The sequence below is a fragment of the Planococcus citri genome, chromosome 1 (genome assembly GCF_950023065.1).
Source record: "Planococcus citri chromosome 1, ihPlaCitr1.1, whole genome shotgun sequence".
Classification (NCBI taxonomy): domain Eukaryota; kingdom Metazoa; phylum Arthropoda; class Insecta; order Hemiptera; family Pseudococcidae; genus Planococcus; species Planococcus citri.
The window spans coordinates 20,536-39,848 of NC_088677.1; the positions used below are offsets into that span (position 1 = coordinate 20,536).

Here is a 19,313-nt window from a genome sequence, read left to right on the forward strand (position 1 = left end):
AGACACTTGCGATATCGATTGCAAGTGGAAGCTCTGAAATGCATCCGAACCGGAACACCAGTGAAAAAATACTTAACGTTTTGTAACGTCTCTAATGGCGGAGTGGCTCAGCTCGAACTAATCCGACAGAGTGCACTACTTAGTCAGTGCAGCCACTCCGAGGGAACACATCTTCCCTTTAGGTGGAAGCTGCGGGCGCAACCCCTCCTAGTACATTGCCTCGCTTCCATGAACAGCGCAGACAGGAGCAGGAGATGCTGGATCATTGAAGCTTAAACGGCTCTCTGACGACTGATGGGAGGGGGAGGGCCCCTTGCCCCGCTTCCATGAACCCGCAGCTTCTCGATGTTGAATAGCTAGGTCCTTCGGAATCCATCCATCAGCCTCCATCATGCTGAATTTTAAACATCTCTGCTATTTTCACTGCACTAGCAACTTAAAATTATCTTAGATGCGAACAATTTCGAAAAAATAAATTAATAAATTCACATCTTAGTCACTAGGTGCTACATAAATTCACAAACATAAATATTTAACGAAAATAGCATACGGGTCATTCCATGCCAAATCGGCGGATTTTTGCACGAGGGGTCTTCGATTTTTTTCAAAATCAGATCATTTGTAGAGGTCATCAAACGATGACGAATGACGCAAACCGGACATTTTTTCGATTTTTTTTGACGGAGCTGTGGCGCTTCAAAGTTCTCCAAAATGGCCGAAAATGGAAAATTTCAGTTACAAATTGCTCCGGTTGTACGTGGTATAGAATTTTGAACTTTTTTTCAAATTGTAGTACTTTGAGAGGGTAATCGACGAGTGATGTCAAAATCAGTGTTGCCACTTTCAAAAACCTAAAAAAATCGATTTTAAAACTTATAATTTAAATATAACCACGATCTCGGCGAGTAAAAATTCTGAAAAAATTCTCAGTTTTAGTCCTTTTTATGTAGAATAACATATCAAAAAATTAGACTGGCATCTTTTTTCATTTTCGAGAAAAAAAAATTACAAGTTTTACAATTGCTGCAAAAGTACCATCCGAAACCTAAAAAATGAAAATTTTTGCATTTTTGAAATATTTTACCAATGTGTAGACGATAATGTGAAAAAAATCCCCCTCCCCCCAATTTGTCGACAAATTGACGAAAAATGCATTAATTTCACTCTTGAAATAAAAATTTATAGCACGAAAAATGCCAATTCGTTGACAAATGGGGGGAGGGGGATTTTTTTCATATTATCGTCTACACATTGGTAAAATATTTCAAAAATGCAAAAATTTTCATTTTTTAGGTTTCGGATGGTACTTTTGCAGCAATTGTAAAACTTGTAATTTTTTTTTCTCGAAAATGAAAAAAGATGCCAGTCTAATTTTTTGATATGTTATTCTACATAAAAAGGACTAAAACTGAGAATTTTTTCAGAATTTTTACTCGCCGAGATCGTGGTTATATTTAAATTATAAGTTTTAAAATCGATTTTTTTAGGTTTTTGAAAGTGGCAACACTGATTTTGACATCACTCGTCGATTACCCTCTCAAAGTACTACAATTTGAAAAAAAGTTCAAAATTCTATACCACGTACAACCGGAGCAATTTGCAACTGAAATTTTCCATTTTCGGCCATTTTGGAGAACTTTGAAGCGCCACAGCTCCGTCAAAAAAAATCGAAAAAATGTCCGGTTTGCGTCATTCGTCATCGTTTGATGACCTCTACAAATCATCTGATTTTGAAAAAAATCGAAGACCCCTCGTGCAAAAATCCGCCGATTTGGCATGGAATGACCCATACAAAAATTCAACAACATAACAATAAACGTAATTATGTGAGAAATTACAGCAGTCTAACACATTTTTGAAAAAAAACTCTGCTTTTACAAGATATTTCTCACTCAATCTCTCTCACCACATTTCACTCATGTCAAACTCCACTTTCAATAACAATTTAAGAAACATGGTCATCTGAATAAAATTACAACATATCAAGATAATTCATAAATGTCTAAAAAAAACAATAAGTCATAAATAAAGAATTAAAAAAAAAAAAATAAATAAATAAAATGAGATATAAATTCACTATTCCAACCTAGATTACGGCAATTACCAATCTTTTTTAAAAAAATCTCTGCTCTTTCCTGTGTTGTTCTGCCCCACTAAACTGAATTTCACGTAATGTTGGTTGATTCGGCATGTTTTACTCTGCTTATAAATAGCCAATTCTTCATTTTCACATTTAGTAGGATGTGTTATCAGGTACTTCGGAGCAGATAACGTGCAGCTAGGTTGGCTCTATTCTTTTCACCAACGCAGATAAATGCATGCAAACACAATCACGTTGAAATTTATCTGTAGCCTTGTTTTAACTGGCATTCGCTTCTTGCAGCACTAGTAGGTGTGTGATGGAACACACTCGTTTCCATTTTCCAAAATAGATTCAAAACTGCCCCACTATCCAGGCAAAATGGGTTTTCTTTTTCACAGGGCTGCTGTTGTGCCACTGTAACCTGATTTACGATCATTTCAGGTTGCCTGTTGCCCCATTCACGTGATTAACGCTATTTTTCATCTTCTCTGTTTGGTTTTATTTCGACTCAAAAAACCATTTCAAAAATCTTCTTGGGCTGTTGTTTTGCCCCTGCAACATGATTGACGATGATTTTATTTATCTCTGTTGCCCCTGTGGTCTTAACAGCATCAGTTGATTTTTTTATCTCTGTTTGGTTTTATTTTGACTCAAAAAACCATTTCAAAAATCTTCTTGGGCTGTTGTTTTGCCCCAGCAACATGATTTTATTCATCTCTGTTATCAGCAAGCTGACGTCTCCAAATAAAATTCGAAAAACATTGGAACAGGAATCCTTTTTATTTCGTCTCTGTTGTAGTAAGTGCCTCGTGAGTTAGCTTCTAATTAAACATCACACTATTGTCACGGACAGCTGGCTACTCGTTGCTATGCTCACACACAGCTGGGAAGATTTGCGCTATTCCCACTGACAGCTGACCACTCGTTGCTATGCTCCCACACAGCTGGGAAGATTCGCGCTATTCCCACTGACAGCTGGCCACTTGTTGCTATGCTCACACACAGCTGGGAAGATTGGCGCTATTCCCACTGACAGCTGGCCACTCGTTGCTATGCTCACACACAGCTGGGAACATCAAGTTAATTTCACAGACAGCTGGCCATCTCTGATATTTACGAGCTTCAAAGTTACGTGTTCTCTGATTTTATCGCGCATGTTTTGACCTTTTATCGAACCTGAATTTTAAACTTCTCTGTTTGAGCTTGAAGAGCTTTGTCAAACTTATTAATCTCTGCTCAAATTTTCCAAACCAAAGCTTGTCGAACTTGGTAAGAAAGCTCTATTTTTACGCAATTTTTCGGCACATTTTCGCGATTTTTTCGAGAATAAAAATTGTTCAGAAGTTCTAATTACATACGCGATTTTTCAGCCACTCTTTCGCGATTTTTTTCAAAATTAAAATTCACGTACCTGTGATTAAAATGTCCAGATCATTGTCTCATTCCTTGAGGTAAAAATTCGAGAAATTCTTCTGATAAAATTCAGGAAGATTCACAGCCATATTGGAGTTTGTAACTTCTCTATTTCAGGTACATAGTGCAAGCTTTTACAAACTTTCACGCTTGACCTTGAGCTTTGACACGAGCTTGTTCAACTGTGCTCGGATTTTCCAAACCAAAGCTTGTCAAACTTGGTATGAAAGCTCTATTTACGCGACTTTTCGGCACGTTTTCACGAATTTTTTCGATAGTAAAATTGTTTAGAAGGTCTAAATTACATGCACGAATTTTCGGCCACTTTTTCGCGAATTTTTTTCGATATTAAAATTCACATACCTGTGATTGTCTCGTTCACCACTTTGACACATAAAACTGCTTATCTGGTAACACACTCGTTGGTTTCGTATGTTGCTCTGAACTTTTGACCTCGAAAATCCACTTATGACAAGTCTAACTATGCTCGTTTTTTCCAAACTCAAACTTGCACAAGTGTGCACAAAAGCTCAAAATTGGCACTTTTTGATCGGAATTTTTTGCTGCAAATGGTGAGCTGTCCGAGATGTCACAATATTATCACTTTTTAGGGTATCTGAGCTACCACTAAAAAGATTGTCAGGTCGCCAGGTTGACCTTATCCAAGCTGGGTGATTTCTCACTTGAATACTTCTGTCGCCAGGTTGACAGGGTGTTCCAAAAATAATCCCACGAAGACTAAAGATGCCGCTAAAGATGATTAGAGATGATCCCACGATGATTAAAGATGATTCCACGTTTATTAAAGATGATCCCACGTTGACTATAGATGATGAATCGCCGAAGTCGCCAAGTTGACCAAATTTTGACTGGAATTCTGGGGTTTGTAAGACTCTGATGAGTAAAAACTCAGGTTGGAATACACGATTCCGTCTGTACTAGGTACAGTTTGCCTCTCGCGATGGCAGATAGAAAGTAGGCTAGAGGTCGCGTCACACGTGACTTTGCCCTATTTTGTGACACAAAAAGTGCACTGAAAAGCCCTGGGTACAGTTTTTACCACGTTGGGCGCCAAATATGTGATAGCTGGGACTACCCTTGGTATTCAGAGGGATAGTCTTGTGCTATTCAGCATATAGTTAAGCCCAGGGAACCCAAACTTGACTGATGACCTTACGAAAGTACATCGAACAGCAAAGGTGACGAAACACCGCATAAAAGATCATAGACCGCAAATGAAGTGTTCAGCTTTATTTGTACACATCTCTGATATAAAACCGAATAGATTAAATACAAAAAAGACACACTAATCATTATAAAAAGACACTTGCGATATCGATTGCAAGTGGAAGCTCTGAAATGCATCCGAACCGGAACACCAGTGAAAAAATACTTAACGTTTTGTAACGTCTCTAATGGCGGAGTGGCTCAGCTCGAACTAATCCGACAGAGTGCACTACTTAGTCAGTGCAGCCACTCTGAGGGAACACATCTTCCCTTTAGGTGGGAGCTGCGGGCGCAACCCCTCCCGGTACAACGTGACGGTCCATTTACTCCGGTTGGCAGGACTTCCCTTTCATTTCTCTTGTTATTGGTCTGGTCAGTGACCCACGGTGATGGAGCCCTTGGCTGTTCGGGGTCACGTTGGTCAAGTCTTCGTGGCAGTTAGTGGGCATTTGGGTCCACTCTCGGGTTTCGCGATGCTTTTCCAGCGTTCCTGTTCCGGCATGCTGATCTGCGACAGGGGTCATCTGTGCGGTGGGAGTAGTCACTGTCCAAGGCACAGTCCGGTGCCCTAGGGAAGCTTTACCATGTACGAAGTCTCTTGTTGTTTTTATATATGCTTATGCCTTATGCTTTATGTGATATGTACTTAACGATATGTGATCTGCTGCTTAACTGTTCCAGGTAGAACCACACTCCGCTGCAAACCTGCTGTCTGGAGGCAAGACACCGTTCGTCGGTAGCCACCGAGTTTGGCCCGCTGCTGGGTGCCTCTACCACGGGGCAGAATTGAATAAACAAATAATAATAAATGCAAATTCTCGGCACCTTCTCCCGGGGCCGTGGATCCCTTGTGTGAGTTGTCCCGTGTTCGGAATTCTAGAGCAAGTGGGATCAAGCAGGTGTTTTTATTTCGGACCCCCTGCTGATCATTGTTCATCAGTTTATTTGTTACCTGCCGAACCCATTATTTAGTCACGTATTGATCTTATCAGGGTCATAAAATAACCCTTATTTCACTCCATTGTTCTCCCGATCTTTCCAACACCTGCAGGTTAAGGGATTTACGACATTTACTACCTGCTTGGTTAAGGGGTTGGTAGAGGGAGAAGCAGGTGGGATTTTCCCCCTCTACAAACGTCGTTAACCTCCTGAATCAATTTCGAATTTGGGTTCAGTGCGATTAGAACTTTCATTGGGGTAACATCTCAATTAACTATTTTCTTCTCGCACATTTGGGCATTCAGCATTTATTGCTATACATATTCAATATATTTAATCAACTATCTATTGTTTATAATTATTGCTATTAATTATAGCGATTAATTTATTTCATGGTCCTATTCGAGCCGGATATACTGGCACAACGCAAGTATTAAATAAAATTAATTCATACTTGCATAAGGTTATTAATTTGGATAAATTGGTCACACTGCAATGGTGTTAGGTGTTTGAAAGTTTATTAGAGGGCGTTCCTGTTCTCATCAAACTTATTTTGCACACAGGTTGTGCACTTATCAGTCTATTTACGTTTGTAGTGTGATTAACTTGTGAAATACAGTCCTTTAATAAAAGTTTAATTAATTATGGATAGCGATTTAAATAGTGGTGATTTAAATAAAGCAAGTTTGGATGAAGATGATTTGTTGAAATCTCCTCGTGATGAAGTGACATCTCCTTCCTTCCAATCACCAAGGGATCAATCGCCGAATAAAGTGCATTCAAAGGTCCGATCTCCGAGTGATATTACTGAAGAAAGTGTTCACTCAATTCCTTTGGACAAGGTATCGAAAAAGATAGCAAGATGCCTAAGTGAGTTAGATTATTTATATGAGGATTTATTATCAGAGGGCGAGGTAGCGGACACCTTTGATGTTAATGAGGCCGAAGCTGTTATAAAAGCACAGTTGGAATCAATCAAGGCCATCAAGGTTAAATATACTCACGTACATCAGAAGCTACGCTCGTACCTAGATCCTGATAACACCACAGCTTTAGATGAAGCTAATGATAATCGTTTAGTTTTTCTATCCTCATATCGGAAATTCCAGTTTCATTTATTGAGGTTACTCAAGCCTGAAGGAAGTTCAAACCGGTCAGATGTGGAAAAATCCAATTCAGGCTCTAGTTATTTGCATCTTAAATTCCCTAAATTTGACTTGAATAATTTTGATGGAACTGCTGATGAGTGGTTAGATTGGTCTCGGATGTACCTGTCAACAGTGCATAATAAAAACGATATTTCTACACTGGACAAGCACAGGCTTCTACGTTCAAAGCTTACTGGCGAGGCGCAAATACTCATAAAGGCATTTCCCATTGATGAAGGTTCATATAAAGAAGTTTGGGACCTCTTAAATATTACGTACGGAGAGCCAGTGAAGAGTATCACTAAATATTTAAAGGCGCTTGATAATGTGAAGCCAGTTTCCGAGGACGATCCTACTGGCTCATTAAGAAGCCTAATAACGAACTTCCGCGCTAACCATACAGCCATTGACCTCACGTTGAAGGAGCATCCTGAAATTGATGGATTATCGCTCATATTCTCCTACTTGTTCCTTAAAAAAGCTGATCAGGACACCAAAGTGGACTGGCAACGTGAGGTGGCTCGGAAAAAGGAGTATGCTTCCTTTAATGCTTTTTTGGACTACATGAACGAGCGTTGCGGTGCGTTGGAGAGGGGAGCCGATGAACAGGTACCTACAAAGGGAACCAAAAGAGGCCACCAACCACACCCTTCTGGTGTTAAAAAATCGCTTGTAGTTCCGGAGAAAAAAGCGAAAATGAATCGAAAATGTGGCTTTTGTTCCGAGGAGCATGAAAATCATACATGCAAAACCTTCCTAGATATGAACGCGGAAGATCGGCTGCAGTTAGTTAAGAAGAAGGTGCTTTGTTTCCGTTGTTTGCGTCCATTTCAAAAGGGACACAACAAGAAATGCAAATTTTACTGCAAAACCTGCAAGAAAGGGCATAACCCATTATTACACAACTCGTTTGTTAAAAAAGATGACGATTCTACGAATCAAGGTAAGATTTCGTTTCCCTTTCCTTCTACCTCTCCCCAGGTCAATTCTACACCAATGGACGTATCTAATTCTATTTCGGATTTATCTGTTGATAGGTTGAAAGATCGAGCTGATAATGGTATCGGAGATGCGGACGTTGGTGAAAATATTTCTGTGGATGCGGTTAATGTACAGATAAACGTTACGGAGCAGTCTAGTCCAAGTGTGATTGATTTTGTTAAAGATACAAATATTACTTTTTCCTCTGTTGATAATAATAAATATTCTTACACGTTATCTGCGTTATCTCGTATTGATGGATGGGTTTGTACCTTATCAAACACGGAGGTGTATGAATTATTAGCCACAGCTGTTATTGAGATAAATGGTATTCATGTACGTGCGTTATTAGACTCTTGCAGTCAGTTCAATATCATTACTGCTGAAATGGCAAATAGGTTAAATTTGAAACGAGAAAGAAATCGTAATTTGGTTGGAGGGGTAGGAAATTCTACCACCACTTCACTTGGTACAGTTGAAATTTTTATTCAATCATTACACTCGAAATTCAGATGTAAAATTAATTGCATTATTTTGGACGAAATTGTCTCCGAGGTACCCTGTAAATATTTTTCTATTGACCATTGGAAATTGCCCAATAACATTAAATTAGCTGACCCTCTTTTCAATCAACCTCAACCAGTTGATTTATTACTAGGTACAGGGGTATTTTGGAATATTTTGTTACCTGAACATTTCAAGTCTTCTCATCTCTGTCCTAGATATCAAAACACCAAATTTGGGTGGATTGTGACAGGTAATTTTAATGTTATCACTTGCAACGCTGTAAGCAAGTCCTGTCTGGTTAACATTGACTCGTTAGATCGTTTATCTCGAACAATTGAACAACTTTGGTTGATGGATGAGTCAATGAATAAAACGTTATCAGAAGAAGACAGAGACTGCGAAGCTCATTTTGTATCTATGACTACGCGAAATTCAGATGGACGATTTGTGTTACGGTTACCATTAAAAATAGATCGCGAATCATTAGGCCATTCGAAAACCCAAGCTTTGCAGCGTTTACATGGTTTGGAATTGAGGTTTTCTAGGAATAAACAATTTCGTGAAGATTATATTAAGTCTATCAACGACATGATTAGTCAAGGTCAATTGAGGCGAGCGGTGGAAAAGCCTGGTGAAATTAGTTATTATATTCCTCACCATGCAGTAATTAAAGAATCGTCTAGTACTACCAAATTAAGAGTAGTTTTGGACCCTACCATGAAGTCTTCCTCTGGTCTATCTTTGAGCGATTGTTTGATGAAAGGCCCTACAGTGCAAGCTCCTTTAATGAGCATTTTATTCAGATCACATTTCCAACGTTATGTTTTTACATCTGATATTCGTAAAATGTATTTACAATTTTTAAGGCATTCTGATGACATTCCACTTCAAAGAATTCTTTGGCGAGAGTCTCAAAATGATCCGATTATGATCCTAGAGTACACAGTAGTTGTATTTGGGTTTCCTTCTTCACCTTTTGAAGCTACAAGGTGTTTAATTGAATTGGCAAGAAAACATCGCGATCAATTCCCTCTTGCAAGTAAAATTTTAGAGGAAGATACTTACGTTGATGACATTTACACAGGTGCAGATACGGTTGCAGAAGCGATCGAAAAACGGAATCAATTAATTGCTCTGTTAAAATTGGCTTGTCTAGGTTTGAGTAAATGGTGCGCAAATGCGAATGAAATTATTAGTGACGTCATGTCGTCTGACGAAATGTCAAATCTTCCCATTCAACTAGATAAAGAAATTTCTGTAAAAACGTTAGGCCTTATTTGGATACCTCGTGAAGATGTGTATAAAGTTTGGGTAGGCCAAATAGATATTCAAGCTAAATTTACCAAAAAGAAGGTTCTTTCCATTATCTCTTCAATTTATGATCCACTTGGATTTTTAGGTCCAGTTACAGTATCATGTAAAATAATCATGCAATCTTTATGGAGAGATAAACTATCTTGGGATTCTCCTCTTCCTGAGGAAATCAAAAAACAATGGATAAAACTCATTTCTACTCTCCATGAATTAAACAAAATAACGATTCCAAGGCACCTATTTTCAATGTCTGAAAGGTATCAATTTTTAGAATTACACGGTTTTGCGGATGCCTCAAAGGATGCCTATGGAGCAGTGGTTTATTTGAGAGCTGTTTATGAAAATCATTCGGTGGTAAGAGTATTACTTTCAAAATCTAGAGTAGCACCTTTGAAAAAATTTGATATCTCAAGGCTAGAATTGTGTGCTGCTGAGTTATTATCCAGTTTGATGAAAAATGTTCTTGAGATGTTTAGTGATAAATTTACATTCTCGGCAATACGTTTATGGACGGATAATACCATTACTCTTTATTGGATTCGTTCTCCTTCTAGTAAGTGGGAAATTTTTGTCTCTAACAGAGTTAGGCGAATTCAATTATTAACTAAGGAATACACATGGGATTACATAAATACTAAGGAAAATCCTGCAGATCCATTATCGAGAGGTGTAAAACCTCAAGAAATGAAAGATCTTTCCCTTTGGTGGAATGGTCCCCCCTTCCTATCTTCTACCAAACCTATGGATCCCGGTAGTAAATTCAAGTTCACTCAGTCAGTTACGCTAGAGTTAAAACGACCTTCCACAAAATCAAAAAAGGCCCTTGTGTTAATACAGAATAATTCATGGATGGACGAATATGTATCGTTAAATGAGATTGTAAAGGTAACAGGGTATCAATGTAGGTTCTTTTGGAATGCTCATTGGTATGGTCCTCGATTATATGGCCCTTTGCAACTTTTTGAATACAATCATTCGTTATTATTACTCATTAAATTGGTACAAAAAGAAGCTTTTTCTGATGAGATTTTATGTTTCCAGCATAATAAAGCTATTCCTGTGAGAAGTATCATATCAAAACTTTCTCATTTCATGGATGCAATGGGTATTATCCGCGTGGGGGGAAGGCTTCAGAATTCGTCGCTTTCTTTCGACCAATGCCATCCTATTTTGTTACCCTCCTCCTCCCACCATTTAACTCGACTTATTGTCAAAAGAGAGCATGCAAGGACATTACATGGTGGTCCTACAGCTCTGAAAGCCACATTGAGGCGTAAGTACTGGATTATACACATAAACAGTACAGTTCGTAACTGTATTACAAATTGTCGAATTTGCACTCTTGATAAAGCTCATATTCGTACTCAGCTAATGGCTGCGTTACCAAAGGCAAGAGTTACTCCTCAACGACCTTTCACAGTTACTGGCGTTGACTATGCGGGTCCTATAAATTTGTTGGTCAAAAAAAGGCCACATACGACAACAAAGGCTTATATAGCAGTGTTTGTATGTTTTTCAACTAAGGCTATTCATATAGAATTGGTTTCTGATCTTACGAGTGAAGCTTTTATAGCTGCATTCAACAGATTTATCAGCAGACGTGGCCTACCTGCTGAAATGAATTCAGACAATGGGTCCACATTCGTAGGCGCAAAACGAATACTTTCCGAATTAGGCAAAGGCTTAATTGATATGTGGAGTGCCTTATCCTCCTTTTGGACTTCTTCCGGTGTAAATTGGAAATTTATTCCGCCGTATGCCCCACACTTCGGCGGTTTATGGGAAGCAGGAGTAAAATCAGTCAAATCCCATTTAAGTAAGGTAATAGGCGATCGCGAGCTTACGTATGAGCAATATGAAACGACATTAATACAAATTGAAGCGTGTCTAAATTCACGTCCATTATGTCCTGAATCAACTGATCCCAGTGATTTAAATGCTCTTACACCTGGTCATTTTTTGATTGGCGGACCAATAACAGCTCTTCCCAACCCTGACCTTTCCAACGTACCTGTAAATCGTTTAAAATATTGGGAACAGACAAAACAACTTACTCAACAATTCTGGAAACGTTGGCATACCGAATATTTGCAAACCCTCCAAGAAAGAAATAAATGGCGGTTTAAGAAAAACGAGGTCAAAGTTGGCGACCTCGTAGCAATCAATGACGATTCGCTACCCCCTACTCGGTGGTCACTTGGTCGGATTGCGGAGCTTCACCGAGGCCCTGATGGGTTGACACGGGTCGTTTCGGTAAACACCGAGGGGAACAAGTTAATTACAAGAACAATCGGAAAAGTAACCCTCCTTCCCTCACATTCGGATGTGGTAAATGACTAAAAAATATTCCTGCTACACTGGAGCTCACCCGGTTGCATCCTTTCTAAATTGGTACCAAAATTTGTTCGGACTGCACTGGCTCGGTGCCTGAAGAGCTCAAAATTTTTCAATCTTTATTCACAGGTGAGTTTATTAAACTTGGCTTCGACGCGAGCCATTGAAGTCTTCCAGGATTGCAACCACCCTAAACACGTCATTGTAAATAGTTTATAATATAATTAGTTCTTGTTCTTTAGCATTTTTGCTCAATTTGAAATCCTGTTATATATGTAATGTAGAGATGATGTTCTACATCCTCTCCGAGGGGGAGCATGTTCGGAATTCTAGAGCAAGTGGGATCAAGCAGGTGTTTTTATTTCGGACCCCCTGCTGATCATTGTTCATCAGTTTATTTGTTACCTGTCGAACCCATTATTTAGTCACGTATTGATCTTATCAGGGTCATAAAATAACCCTTATTTCACTCCATTGTTCTCCCGATCTTTCCAACACCTGCAGGTTAAGGGATTTACGACATTTACTACCTGCTTGGTTAAGGGGTTGGTAGAGGGAGAAGCAGGTGGGATTTTCCCCCTCTACAAACATCGTTAACCTCCTAAATCAATTTCGAATTTGGGTTCAGTGCGATTAGAACTTTCATTGGGGTAACATCTCAATTAACTATTTTCTTCTCGCACATTTGGGCATTCAGCATTTATTGCTATACATATTCAATATATTTAATCAACTATCTATTGTTTATAATTATTGCTATTAATTATAGCGATTAATTTATTTCATCCCGCGTGAGTTGTGGGTTTCAGGTTTTTGGGCTTGGGACTTTCGGCCATGTTGGGCAGAGTGAGCGCGAGGTAGTCTGAGCGGTAGGTGAGGTTGGTGTTTAGGAGAAATGAGCAGTTTCAAAGTGCAGTATGATAGGGTTACCAAAAAAAAAAAAAAAAGAAAAAAAAAAGACAGACGAGAATCGATAACTTATCCTCAATGGAAACAGTGCTAAGGACATAAAATCATCTATGACGATGAAAATGCCAGAGTCGTGGATGTCTAATCCATTTAGTATCGTAGGTTTCGTATGACCGAATTGCCTACTTAACTTGAACACGAACTGTACTGGATTTAATTCATCTTTTGGATTAAGCTGCAGATTAATCCAAGTAGATGATGATGACGACATCGGAAGTTGTAGTACTTACCAACTAACAACCTGTAACTTGACATTACAGATTCTTGAAGAACGACTCATTGATAGCTAACCGAAGCTATGGCGCTTGTGTGCCGGTTAGCGGATATCATTCCTAGCTATGGCGCTAATAGAACGAATATCAATGATTTCGTCTCGGATCGGCGTATTTATAACCTTCAGTAGTCGAAAATCGTGCAGTAGCTGGGTGGGGTAAGTGGCGCAAGCGTATATCGCGTCTAGCAGCGCTAACGTAGGCGACCGGCGCTTGTATTACGTCATATTCGCGTATATTCGGCGAAAATCGTGAAAAACTTGCTTGTTATTGGTTAATATATCGGAAGTGAAGGTAAACTTGGCACCACCACCGGGAATACGAAGCTATAATCGTGTATAATCGTCGATATTCGATAATCTCGCGATCGCGATTGGTCGTAGGCGCCACCACCACTAAATAGGTTGGGAAAAATGTCGTATTTGGTCACTGACGTCATAAATGGTCATTAAAATAGTCGAATGTTCGTCGCTCAGGGGACAGAAAAATATTCATTCGCCTAAAAAGATCGGAGAAAATCCATTCCATATTGAGATGGAATCATTTTCTCCCACGTAGGTAGACAGAAATACGACGAAATAAATTTCTCCCAGTATATAGGTGATAGAAAAATATAAAATTAGGCTTCTCCCAGCTTAAGTGACAGAAGAAAATTATTTTCTCCCACCAAAGTGGAAGAAATTGCTGTAATTTTCTCCCACTACAAACTACATAATTTTACACCCAGTAGACCCTACAAGCTCCAAAGTGAACTACATCCACAAACCACAGTATCCTCAAAAGCGGCCCAAATCCAGTGGACCCTTATGGCCAAAAATGGTGGTTTACATCAACCAACCCCAACAATCTCTAATGCGGCCTACATCCAGTACACCATGCTGCCACCAGGTGGCCCACATCCATAAACCTATCGTAATTACGAATAATTTCGGAAATTACCAAAAATCATAGATTTATGGTTTTCGAAATTTGGATCTGTGAAAATTTGGAAACGTAGAATAGACTAATCCATATTTTCTTTGTTGTCTGGATATCTTTTCAAGCACTGGGTTGATCAGTTATGGATGTGATTAATTATAAGATGATATCTCTCGCGATCTGGTTGTTAGCTCAGTGAATCTTCAGGGTCGTGATAGATCGCGGACGAATTTGGGGGTTCCCTCCTGGAACATAATTCAGTTATGACGAGTCATAACAGTTTAAATTTAACGTGAGGTCGTATAAGATGAATCCATGATACGATTTGGGCGTAAATCCCCGCTGGAATATAAGGTGAGGCGTGGATTAGTTTTCTGGAACGGCTATAAGATGAAAATTAAATCGATTCTTTGATCGATGTGTCGATTTGATGTCGAAAATGAGTATTCTCGACATGGATATTTATTAGTCGACATATTATTAGATGGAAATACTTTGACGATTCAATGGTCTATATGCACGGGACCATTATATTAACTCGACTTATACACTGGAACTATTATAGAGCGAAATAAATCGAGAACACACAAATAACTTCGAAACACGTTTATATTGGATTGAAACGCATCGCAATACCAATAATCAGTCGCCATTTAAGGGATGAAAATTGAAGGTTATTTGACTTATTATTTCGAGGAAAAAATAGATTTTAGGATACTTAGGTCAATAACACGAGGGTACTTATCAGAATAAACCTAGGACTGTTGGATACACGGGTTGCTTAGGTCAATAAAGGATTCACGGGTTGCTTAGGTCAATAAACTTAGGTCAATAACACGAGGATGCTTAGGTCAATAAGGAAATAATAAGGAACAATTAGGATACGAAACAGAAATAATAAATCGATCTCCACGATAAACTTACAGAAGGCGATCCGAGGTCGATGAGCAATCTCCAACTGTCCCCTAGGGGACGTGAAATACGTAATTATTCAATTACAGACTCTCTTCAGTTCTGGGGGTTATTTCGCTGGTCCATATGAGATGATTATAAGATGAAGGGTCGCCAAGTTGACCTAGACTGGAAACATTACTAGTCCAGAAGTGAAATATTTCTAAGTCGAAAAGGCGACACTTGGAAAAATACGGCATCGAAACGAACTTAGAAAGAACGGCCACTGGGTTGGGAGCAAGTCCCAAGCCCATAAATGAACATCGATCTCATACTTAACACAGGAACCGAACCAGAACTTGCACTTAACCGAACGAACAGTACAGTAGAAGAAACGAAAGAAGAATACGTGAGTGAGTTGTTGCTCGGATCGCTTCTTATAAAATTGTGAATTTTAGGAAAAAGAGAGGGTAAGTTGTGCGCGCGCCATGAATTATGATTGGCTAAGCGTTACCCCCGGAAGTATTAAGGAGCGAATAGGAAGTCGAGAATATGACGTAATATCTAGTCGATTGCATCATCTCGGAAGTAATATTTCCGGAAGTTGCGTCATATTCGATAATAAATAGGTAAAATCGATTAGGTAGGTATACGGGGTGGCAGGTAGGGTCGATCTATAGATGAGTGGTCATTAAAGTCGCATGATTTCAGTGATGGAAAAATTCGACGTCGATCAAATGGGAAAAATACCATGTATTTTTCTCCCACTTATTAGTTGATGGATTGTGTCGTAATATTTCTCCCATTTAGGTGGTAGGAAATCGATATAATTACACACGATGTAGGTCGATTTTTTCTCCCAGTATAGACGCAAGAAAAATGATATTTTTCTCCCAGTATAAGATGGTATAAAATGTTTTCTCCCAGTATAGACGACTGGTTTCTAACAGCTTTCTGTCACTATAAGTGGGAGAAATCAGTTAGTTTTCTCCCAGTATAGGTGACATAAATGTGATCATTTTCTACCATTACAAGACCCTACTGGCACCAAAATGGCCTACATCCAAAAGTTTGTGTGCAATGTTATAAAACACTTTCATCTAAGAGTTGCCTGAACCATCATCAAAGAGAGCAACATCCTGGGGTGCATTCAATTTGCATGTTGAAATCGGGTATACTCGCTTTCATTATGTATAAAGAAACCTTACGATGCGCAAATTATAGTTCTTTTGTTTCAAGAAATTGGAAAATTAATCCGCTAATAATATGCAAATTTCTCTACATGAAATTATTAAAATCGCCATCAGGAGTCTGAACATGGAAAATGAACATGCATCATGTACATTGTCAAGCACATAGATAGGTGTAAAGTTGTGGAGCAAAGCAGTTCTTACCCACAGAATTCCACCCATTTTTGGGTCAGTTATGCAATTCCTAACATTTTTTATAAGATCTGAGAAATCACTCATAAAATATAAATTACGTTCAGGATCAGTAGGTAATATGTTGAACGAATGTTTTTCGTTCGTTGACGTGAAACAAGGTCCACATACGCCTATTCCAGGTGGCACCATTGCAGATTATGGCATCGACCTTCAGTGTGCAGTTTTCAAGCAATGAAATTGCCTCAATTACGAGTTTATGGAGAATATCTCCTTTTGTGGCACCATTGCTTAAAAAACTGCCAATGCATGATACCATTTACCTCGAAAAGGTCGATACAAACTGTCAATAAAAATACGTCAATATTAGTGTTTCTGTAATATTATACTATTTTCATTTTTCTGCCAGGAAGTATGTTGTTTTATTGTAGGTACGTACCTCTTCTATCACTTTCACTCATTTTGAGTGATTTCTTTTTTAAGTTTCAAAAATCTCATTTAAAAATCCATAAACTGGTCACACTTTTTTCAGGTACTTGGAAATAGTGACGATTGATGGCAAAACTAAAATCTTATGATTCCGCAGGTGGTTGTAGGCCTTACGACTTTTTATACGAAGCAAAATGCACTCATATATCCACATGGTCGTATATCTTAAACCCTTGGTGTTTTTTATTTTTGCAGCTTTCAGGATCATGAGTACGGCGTGTTTCCCCGTGTAGGGACGGGTTAAGAATATCCTTATGGTACCCTCTGCCTGTCGTAAAAGGCGACTAAAAGAGGACCAGGCAAGCACGGAGGCCTAGATAGCAGCCCTATCACCGTGATATATCTGGCATGGCTGGTAACTAAGTCAGACGAAAATTAACCTTACTCAAAATACACAAACAACAAGAAACGGATGGAACTAACAAAGACTTCAGAAAAGTATGATATGAGAACATCATCAGAGAAAACAAAAACAATGGCCTTCAAAGGAAAGGAACCAGTAAGAAGCAAGATTGTAATAAACGGAAAAATCATTGAACAGGTCAATAATTTCAAATACCTGGGAAACATGATATCATACCAGGGAGAAGTAGATGTTGGTGGGAAAATTGCAAAGTTCCTGAGAGTCACAGGACTGATAAATAGGACCCTGAGAAGCAGTAAGGTGCGAAAAGAAACAAGATTGAAGGTGTACAATACCCTAGCAATACCAATGATGACTTATGGAAGCGAGGTTTGGGCACTGAAGAAATCTGATAAAAGAAGAATAACGGCAGCTGAGATGAAGTTCATGAGGAGAACGGCAGGGGTGACTCTCAGAGACAGTCCCATCTGAGAAAATAACAGCAGATCTCGGAGTGATGCCAGTCATGAAAAAGATAAAAAAGTATAGGAAAGATTGGAGAAATCATGTCAAAAGGATGGAGGAAACAAGATCACTAAAACAGGTCCTCCAATATACACCAACGGGGAAAAGAAGCCGAGGGAGACCAAGGAGGAAACTCACTGATACCTCAGGCTCATCCTCAACAGGTTCCACACCACAGCAGACAGGCCAATAGGCCTACCGCTTATAAGGAAACGACGATGACGACGAGTACGGTGTGTTGCTGCGAGTCTGGAAATTTGGATATTTGATTCTCGAGTGCTTTAGTTGATTTCTTAGCACATTTTTCACTCAGATTTTTAACTGCATTTTTCAATTTGGTAACCTGTAATAGTAAGTGTAACAAAGTAGATACTTAGTAATGAATTTCTGTTTTTCGGAGATAGGTACCCAACTCAAACGGTAAAATGCTTACTTTATTCAACAGTCGTATGTTCTTCCTCATAAGGAGGCAACTTCCTGTTGCAAGGGAGTTGATACTGCTAGCATAGAGAAAATTGTAACTTCTACATTGGTCAAGGCTGGTATTATTGATCCAAAAGGCAAGCCTAGGACTCAAATTACACAAAATGCTACACAGCAAGCCCCCCCACAGAGTACTGTCCAAAGATCTCAGCCTTCTGGTTACTACAATGCCCAAGGACCACGGTCTAATCCTTATGCTGATACTTCCTACGGGTCCATCCAACCCACGTCCTACGCAGGAGCTGCAGCGTTTGGTGCTTTCCCTCCACTCCCCCCTCCAAGTACTAAGGTAACTGTAAAACCGAAGAGCGATGGGTCAGCGGTAAATGTAATTGCAGATATTCGGTCACAGTTTCCAGACTGTGCGTCTACTGGTGCGAAAAATGTCCGAGTGTTGAGAGGGGGCGCTGTTGAGATTCAAGTGTCATCTCAGAGTGAGGCCCAGAAACTGGTGGAGAATTTGAATGGTGAGAGCTTGGTTGCAAGCATCAGAGATAAGATCAAACCGCAAATCGTTATCCATGGAGTCACACTGGACGTTACAGCGGAAATGGTAGCAGAGGCTATTCATCAGGAGACTGGTACTAGGGCGATTCGTATTTCTGAAGCTAACTATAAAAAGGTCAATGCTAATGAGAAGATGGTGTTTGTTGAGCTGGAACCTTCGGCGTGGCAGCAGCTTACTTCTGCGGGGTATCTGTTGTTGAGCTGGAAGAATTGCAGAGTAGCAGACAACATTCCACTTCAGAAGTGTACCAACTGTCTAAGGATCGGTCATCGTGCCAAGTTCTGTAAGTTTCCAAAGCTCGCGCCAAGGCCAGGTATTTGTTGGAACTGTTCAGAATACAATAGAACAACCAAGAACTATGCTTTAGGTCTTTTGCCGATCGATCACGATACTCATGCTGCTTGCTGTCCGTTATTTAGGAAACATATTATAAATGTGCAGTCTAACATCAATTATGGGTAGTCAGTCTCAGGTTATTGGTACTGATGCTCTGCGTGTCTTGCAAATCAACACGAATCACTCTGTCAAAGGTAATGACACTATGTTTAAGACGGCTGAGCTCGTACATGCCAACGTCATATGTGTTC

At 39.3% G+C, this 19,313-nt stretch overlaps 2 protein-coding genes across 2 annotated transcripts; both read left to right on the plus strand.

Annotated features, from left to right (window-relative positions):
• The first annotated feature begins 6,268 nt into the window (after positions 1-6,268).
• On the plus strand, positions 6,269-8,028 carry LOC135843330 (uncharacterized). Its single transcript, XM_065361171.1, has 2 exons — positions 6,269-7,753; positions 7,848-8,028. The coding sequence occupies exons 1-2, from the start codon at positions 6,307-6,309 to the stop codon at positions 7,850-7,852; spliced, it is 1,452 nt and encodes a 483-aa protein (XP_065217243.1). The 5' UTR covers positions 6,269-6,306; the 3' UTR covers positions 7,853-8,028.
• A 633-nt stretch (positions 8,029-8,661) lies between these two features.
• On the plus strand, positions 8,662-19,188 carry LOC135843198 (uncharacterized). The gene is made up of 2 exons (XM_065360991.1): positions 8,662-11,433; positions 18,571-19,188. Exons 1-2 carry the CDS (start codon positions 8,662-8,664, stop codon positions 19,186-19,188), a joined length of 3,390 nt encoding a protein of 1,129 aa, XP_065217063.1.
• The last annotated feature ends 125 nt before the right edge of the window (positions 19,189-19,313 follow it).

Excerpts from the sequence above, each read along its gene's own strand:
- LOC135843330 (XM_065361171.1), top strand. The coding sequence starts at position 6,307 with ATGGATAGCGATTTAAATAGTGGTGATTTAAATAAAGCAAGTTTGGAT.
- LOC135843198 (XM_065360991.1), top strand. The coding sequence starts at position 8,662 with ATGAATAAAACGTTATCAGAAGAAGACAGAGACTGCGAAGCTCATTTT. Across the intron at positions 11,434-18,570 it reads TCAAATCCCATTTAAGTAAG|TTTCCAGACTGTGCGTCTAC; the intron begins GTAATAGGCGAT and ends ATTCGGTCACAG.